At 35.8% G+C, this 7777-nt stretch overlaps 1 protein-coding gene across 1 annotated transcript; it reads left to right on the top strand.

Annotated features, from left to right (window-relative positions):
- The first annotated feature begins 3800 nt into the window (after window positions 1-3800).
- LOC139870652 (uncharacterized) lies at window positions 3801-7391 on the top strand. The gene is made up of 6 exons (XM_071858433.1): window positions 3801-4381; window positions 4462-4825; window positions 5006-5121; window positions 5313-6191; window positions 6322-6528; window positions 6698-7391. The coding sequence occupies exons 1-6, from the start codon at window positions 3801-3803 to the stop codon at window positions 7389-7391; spliced, it is 2841 nt and encodes a 946-aa protein (XP_071714534.1).
- The last annotated feature ends 386 nt before the right edge of the window (window positions 7392-7777 follow it).

Here is a 7777-nt window from a genome sequence, read left to right as displayed (position 1 = left end):
AAAAAAAATTTCAAAAATTATTTTTTAATTTTTTTTCCTGAATTTTTTTTAAAAACTGTTTTTTTTTAAATTTAGCATTTCAAATCCAATCACATGTGATTGTAAAACACAGTCACATGTGATTCTGCATGTCAAATCCAATAACATGTGATTGAAAAAAAAAATTCAAAATTTTAAAAAAAAAAAATTTCAACCGGAAACAAACTTCAATTCGATGATTTGATCAAGTTTGTTAACATTTCGTGATCATATCTTCAAAATTTCAGACTTTAATTCGGTGATTTGATCAAGTTTTGATCAAAAAACTTGATGTTTAAAGGTTTTAGCACAAACTTACTGAAATTCGTCATTTTACTAAAAAAAAAATTTAATCACATGTGATTGGATTTGACATACAAAATCACATATGATTTGGTTTTACAATCATATGTGAGTGGCATGCAGAATTACATGTGATTTACTGCATGTCAAATCCAATCACATTTGATTGGAAAAAAATAGAAAAAAAAATTTTCGAAAAAAAAATTAAAATTTTTAAAAAAATATATTTTTTTTATTTTTTTTTCAATCACATGTAATTATCGCGGCGTGTGTCGCACTCTGATTAATCCCTTGAATCTGAACTTAAAAGTTAGTTTCATTTGAATATTCTTCCTATTATCATATCAATAATTGTTTCTTCAATTTAAAATATGTTTTACTATCCTAAAATCGCATTAGGCATGTGTCAACATTTGTAGCTATAACTAATACGCGTATTATAAATTATATCATACGACTTTCTTGACAATAAAAATGTAATTTAACCAATAAAACAAGAAATAATAATACTAAACATTTGATTTAGATATTTCTATATTTTTATTTTTAAAACATACTAAAACAAACATAGTATATTTAAATGAGTGCTTTAACGAGGCAACAAATTAACAAAACATTATCTTTAAATACCATACATCCAAAAGAAAATTAACAAAAATCCAAGTAAAACGAGCCAAAAAGATTGAATATAAAATTACACATTTGACCTTGGGATGATTACCCTTTTGGTCTTTGCCCAATACATTCTGACACATATTCACAGGCTTTTTGGGAAGAAAAGCAAAATTGTCATGGATATGTGTAGTGTATACAGAATCCCCATATGTACCCTACAATACAAGACTCACATAACACTACAAAACATTCTTCTTCCCTAACCAACTCAATTATTTATATAAAGTTTTATTTTTACAGAGTACAACTTTTTTAAGCTCATTTCACGTGGTATATAAAGTTTACAATTGCTGAATTTTAAAAAAACTAATAGGAAGAGTAAGAAATGTATAACATTGCTCAAACATAACATTTTCTGTTCATATCTCTAAAAATGACGAATATTTTTATTTAAAATACATGGTCTAACAAGCAATACATATACATGACATTATGACAAGTTATATTTGAGGTTTTAAAACTCCCTCATCTTTTTTTTTAGTAAAAAACTTTAACTTTATAAAAACCCAAAACTCCCTCATCTACCCATATATGTAAACAAACATTTATTCAACTATAAATGTGATATTTTTACTTCTATATGATAATACATTGTTTTTTTTTTTTTTTTAACAGCATGATAATACATTGCATTACTGTATATGTTTCTAAAGAACTAACAATTTACAGTAATGGAGTTTTCGTATGTTTAAAACTATGTGTGTGATGTTTTTAAATAATACAAGCTTTTATGGTTTTCATATATCCCCAAATTTTTATATAAGTTCTAGTTTTTGCTAAAAAATAAATAAATAAAATAAATAAAAAATTCACAAGGCACTTAATGACAACGGGATAAATTTACCACATATTATATCATTTTCAAGTTATAATGATCCATTCTCATATGAGTCAATATTAGATTTGTTTGTACTTATGTATATCATAACTTCAAACTAATCTATCAACATCATTAATTATTATATTAGGACAGCAAGAAAGAAATATTCCTTAATCATTCTCTCATTGTCATTTGTTTCTTATTAGCATCACTTAGGTTATTTAGAAAAAATTCTACAAGACAATCATTTTATACGCGATTATGTTAAAATATGACAATAAATGTATCAACCAAATTACGTTCGGAAAAAAGCCCCAATTTGTGAACCCTAGCACCGAGCGACTCTTCTCCTTCACCGGAATCACTCCGGCGGGATCAAACGCTGGGGATCTTCATCTTTCTCTTATCATGTCTCGACAAGATCACATCGACACCTCCAAACTCGCAACCACAATTTACATCACCAATTTCCCTCGCTCCTTCGGTACCAGTGATTTACGCGATCTCTGTAAAGAACATGGAAAAGTCTTTGACGTGTACATCGCTCGAAAACTATCGAAAGTGGGCTGCAGATTTGCCTTCCTTCGTTTCATCAATGTCGACTCAATTGCTTCACTGGAATCAAGTTTATCCGCGACTTGGATAGGTAACTATCATTTATTTGCAAAACTCGCTAGATTTAACAGGGACGATTTATTTTCTCGATCAGCTAAGGCTTCTAAGCCCGTGGGTAAGCCTTTCATTCATCCCACTAGGGTTCATAATTTCAGTGAATTTCCTTCTTTGAATGAGAACTCTTTTGCATCGATATTGAAAGGTGTGGAACCTATTAAACCTGTTAAGATCATCAAGTCTATTGTGATACCTGACTCGGACTTGGTGAAACCAATTGAAGCACCTCTGTTATTTTTTGCTAAGTTAAAGGATCCGGAACTAATCCCATGTATCAAACGTATTTGGGATGCGGAAGGTTTCGCTGATCTGGGTTTCAACCATTTGGGGGGATCGTGGATTGATGTGGTTTTCCCAAACATAGACTCATTCTCGAACTTTAATTGCCATGAAAAAATTCAGTCTTATGTTGAGGAAGTAAAAGAATATGATGAACTTTTCGTGGTTAAAGAACGTGCGGTTTTGTTAGATATTGGTGGCCTCCCTGCTTGTGCATGGACGAAAGATATCTATAAGAAGGTGGCCTTAAACTTTGGTTACAAATCTTTCACTGTCAATGCTTTAGACAACTCTAGACGTGGAAAGATTTGTATCATTACAGAACGACTTGATTACATTCATGATGTCATCCATGTTTCGGTTAAGAACAAAGTGTATAAGGTCCTTGTTCGGGAGACATCAGACTGGACCCCTTATATCTTGGATTTTGATGATAACTCTTCATCTCAGGATTCACATGATATGTATGCCTCTGAGGAAATTAATTCTGTTACCTCATCAGGTTCTTTTGTAGACAATACCTTTCTCAATGAAGCTGATCCATCCTTGTTTCCTAACTTACACTCAGAACACATCGAAATGAAACAACAAGAGCAGGAGACTAATAAGGTAAATGTTGAAAATGTTGTTAATGATATTGAATCGAAGTCAGGTGATCAGAATGCTTCCAAACAATCTTATTTTTTTTAACCCCCGGGGATTATTGAAATGAGGGTTCATTCTCTGATTGTTAGCAATAAAAATTTTGGCAGCAAAAGAAACACTTCAAGTCCTGTTTCTATTTCATCTGCTGCGGTACAGGAGAACATTATAAACAAGCATGTGAATATGGGAAAGATACTCGGTTACGATTTGGGCAACATCACAAAAGAACACCAAACAGTTATATTGAGTATGGGTGGATTCAATACTGTTTAATGAATTTTTTATCTCTTAACATTGGAGGCGGGATGTTCAATAAATTAAAACAAAATTGGTTAGGAAATTGTGCAATGATCATTATGTTTCGGTGCTAGGTCTTCAGGAAACAAAGATGGCGTCTCTCGATTATGTTGCCATTAAGGCGTTTTGGGGAAATTTTCATTTCAAAGTTGCTGCTTCTAGTGCCCGTGGTCGTTCAGGTGGGATTGTTACTATCTGGGACCCCCGAGTGTTTACTAGTACACGTGTTATTTCTTTTGACAATGTGCTTGTTGTGCAAGGTCATTTCGCTAATCGCTCCTCTGTTTCGTACATTTTCAACGTTTACGCTCCTCAATCGCTTGTATTAAAGAAACGTTTATGGTTGTTCATTATTTCTTTCATGGCTTCGAATGAAGGCGGTTACCTTATTTTTGGCGATTTTAACTATGTTAGAACCACGTCTGAGAGAATGGGTACTGGATTTTGTAATCGAACATCTGAGGCTTTTAATAATTTTATTGAAGAGGGGAATCTTGTGGATATTCCTCTTGGTGGAAGAGCGTACACTCGAGCTAACAAGTCGTTTACTAAGAGAGCAAAACTGGACCGATTTCTTGCTTCTAATGGGTTCTTAAATTCTTTCCCAAATTTGGTTGGTTCCATCCTCACTAACCTTTGGTCGGATCATTGTCCTATTCTCTTCGCAATGAGGTAATCGATTATGGCCCCACTCCTTTTAAACTATTCAAAAGTTGGTTCGATTTAGATGGCTTTGAGAATACTGTTATCAGTTGCTGGAATAACACCGAGACATATCTCAGCTCAAATCCTCAAATACGTTTTAAAGACAAACTAAAACGGGTTAAGGGTGCCTTGAAAGAGTGGAATATTTCCCTGAGATCGCAGGCTATGTCTGATCGAATCTCCCTCGTTAATCAGATAAAAGGTATTGACGACGAGCTGCAGTTGGTCACTGACCCGATTTCCTTAGCGAGTTCTCGTTCTGAAATCCTTAAAGATCTGACCTTGATCGAGTCGGCTGAAGCTTCGAATATGGCACAAAAAAATAGAAAGTTGGCTATTAGCTTGGGTGACGAGAATACTTCTTTTTTCACACTTCAATCAATAGAAAACGAAAAATGCTTCAAGTTAACGGTATCATGTCTAATGGTATTTGGGAAACTTCTCCTTTAAGGGTCAAAGAGGTTTTTCTTGAATTTTTCTCTAATAAGTTCAAACATGTTCCATGTGCTTCGGTCACTGCTCCTAGTCGCCACTTAAAACAACTTCACGAGTCTAAAGCTACCTTTTTATGCTTGTCTTTTTCTGAAACAGAGATCAAAGAAGCAGTGTGGTCGTGTGGTTGTAACAAAGCCCCGGGGCCCGACGGTTTCTCTTTTAGATTCGTTAAACACTTTTGGGAAACGATTAAACATGATATCTTCTGTATGGTACATGACTTTGAAGATGAATGCTTTATTCTGAGAGGCTGTAACTCTTCGTTCTTCTCTCTTATCCCGAAAAAAGATCATCCTATTCACGTTCACGACTTCCGCCCGATTAGTCTTATTGGTATTCAGTATAAGATATTGGCAAAGCTTCTTGCCAATAGATAATCTCTTGTCATTGACGATATTATTAGCCCGAAACAAACGGCATTCATAAAAGGCCATCAAATTCTTGACTGTCCGTTAATCATTAATGAGTTGGTGGAATGGTGCAAGAAGAGAAAAAAAAAAGCTCTTTTCTTCAAGGTCGATTTTGACAAGGCCTTCGATTCGATTCATTGGGAGTATATTCTTACTATGCTCTCAAACGTGGGGTTTGGTCCGAAGTGGGTCAGTTGGATTCGCGCATGTCTTTCTTCGTCTTGTGCCTCCGTGCTTATAAATGGTAGCCCTTCTGCTGAGTTCACCATCGGTCGTGGTCTACGACAAGGAGACCCGTTATCTCCGCTTTTATTCATCATTGGTATGGAAGGTCTCACCGCTGCCTTAAAAGATGCTTTAGATGCTTCGTTGTATAAAGGGCTAAGGGTTGGCGATCCTAACCATGGTGAACTAGTCTCTCATTGTATTTATGCCGATGATGCTTTGTTTGTAGGCGAATGGGATGATACAAATGCCACGAACCTGGTTACTATTCTTGGTTGTTTCTTTTTGGTGTCTGGTTTAAAAGTCGACCTCCTTAAGTCGAATTTGTTTGGTGTTGGAGTTCATTCGCAGGAAGTTGCTCGATTAGCTGCCATTATGGGTTGCTCCAATTCAGCCTTACCTTTCCATTTTCTTGGCCTTCCGGTCGGTCTTAACATGTCTAGAATCGCCAATTGGGACCCGATCATTTCTAAGATAAAGAAGCGACTTGCATCTTGGAAGACGAATATGATTTCTTTTGGTGGTAGTCTCACTTTGATCAAGTCTGTTCTTGGGGGTCTCGGCACTTACTATATTTCTTTGTTCAAGGCTCCTTGCAAGGTTATTCATACCATGGAATCTTTACGAGCGGTTTTTTTTTTTGGGAGGTAAGGACAATGCTAGAAAAATAAATTGGGTAAAGTGGAAACTTATTCAAAATTCGTTTGCAAATGGTGGCTTAAATGTTGTAAATCTTGTTTCTCTAAATCATGCTCTTATTTATAAATGGAGATGAAGATTACTTGTGAACTATAATGCTTTGTGGGCTAGAGTTATTACATTGATTCATGAGATCAAATCCAGTGACATGAGTTATTCAAAGCGTTTTTCTTCAGGTACTTGGGCTGCCATTTGCAAATGTGTTGCTGCGATTCATGATAAAAACATGATTCCTCCTTCTCTAATGCATATCAAGCTTGGAAATGGTTCTCTTTCTAGTTTCTGGTACGACCCATGGCTGGAAGGAACGCCCCTTGCTTCGAGATTCCCCCGTCTTCTTACTTTGGACACCCGAATTGGTTGCTGAGCGATTTCAAAATGGAGTGTGGACGTGGTTCTGGAGACGAGATTTAAGGGGTGGTATTGAGTAGTTTTCATTCTCTTCGTTACTTAGTCTTCTAGCTCCCATTATCTTATCAAGGGAGAAAGATATCTGGGTTTGGGATGGTTCCAGCTCTAATATTTTCTCTGTATCTGATGCAAGGTGCCAAATTGATTCGCATAACTTAGCCCCTCCCTCACGCAAAACTGATTGGTTCACGACGTTTCCTCCAAAGATTAATATTTTTATCTGGCACTTAAAGATGCAACGTCTTGCAACAAAAGAAAATCTGGAGAAAAAAGGCAACATTCTCTCCAATTCGGCTTGTGCTCTTTGTGATCTTCATGCGGATACTGATCATCATATTTTTGTTACTTGCAACATTAGTAGACAAATATGGGTTTATATTGGTTCATGGGTAAATATGCACATTCCTTGTTGGGCTTCGATGGAAGAATTGTGGACTTGGTTTGATGGCTTGCAGATTCAAGGAAAGAAACGTTTGGTTCTAAGAAGCATTTGGTATTCGACTCTCTGGAACATGTGGCGGCTCCGGAACAGCTATACCTTCAACGATGCGGCTTTCAGAAAATCTCATGTTTTGGATAACATTATTGTTTCTTCTTTTTTTGGTTGTTCTCTAGATATAAAAAACATAAAGTTAATTGGTCCTTGTGGTTGCAAAACCCTTTGGACTCTTTGTAATTTTTTGTTTTCTTTCCCGGGCGCTTTGCTTGTGGGTAATAAATTTCTTCTGCTGTTCTAAAAAAAAAAATGTATCAACCAAATGACAAACTAATGATACGCATATCGAATCCATATCAAATAACTCTTATTCTCATAAGAATTATATCTATGTTACAAGTAAAAAACAAATATTAACATGATGGGAACAGGCTAGAAGCGAGCAGGCCAGGATTTTCGACCAGGAATTCCGACCAGGAATTCCAACCAGGATTTGACGACCAGGATTTTTCGTCCACGATTTTCCGGCGAGGATTTTTCGTCGAGGATTTTCCGTCCAGGACTTTCCGACAAGGATTTTCCGTCCAGGATTTTCCGTCTAGGACTTTCCGACAAGGAATTTTCGACAAGGATTTTTCGTCCAGGATTTTCCGTTCAGGATTTTCCATTTAGGACTCAAGGCTATCT

This window comes from Rutidosis leptorrhynchoides, chromosome 10 (genome assembly GCF_046630445.1).
Source record: "Rutidosis leptorrhynchoides isolate AG116_Rl617_1_P2 chromosome 10, CSIRO_AGI_Rlap_v1, whole genome shotgun sequence".
NCBI lineage: Eukaryota > Viridiplantae > Streptophyta > Magnoliopsida > Asterales > Asteraceae > Rutidosis > Rutidosis leptorrhynchoides.
Note: the sequence above shows the minus strand (reverse complement) of the source record. Positions and strands in the feature narration are given on the sequence as shown.

Coding starts and splice junctions, on each gene's coding strand:
- LOC139870652 (XM_071858433.1), top strand. CDS start 3,801: ATGGCGTCTCTCGATTATGTTGCCATTAAGGCGTTTTGGGGAAATTTT. Junction 5,122..5,312: donor AACATGATATCTTCTGTATG/GTACATGACTTT, acceptor CGATATTATTAG/CCCGAAACAAACGGCATTCA. Junction 6,529..6,697: donor GGTTCTCTTTCTAGTTTCTG/GTACGACCCATG, acceptor TTCGTTACTTAG/TCTTCTAGCTCCCATTATCT.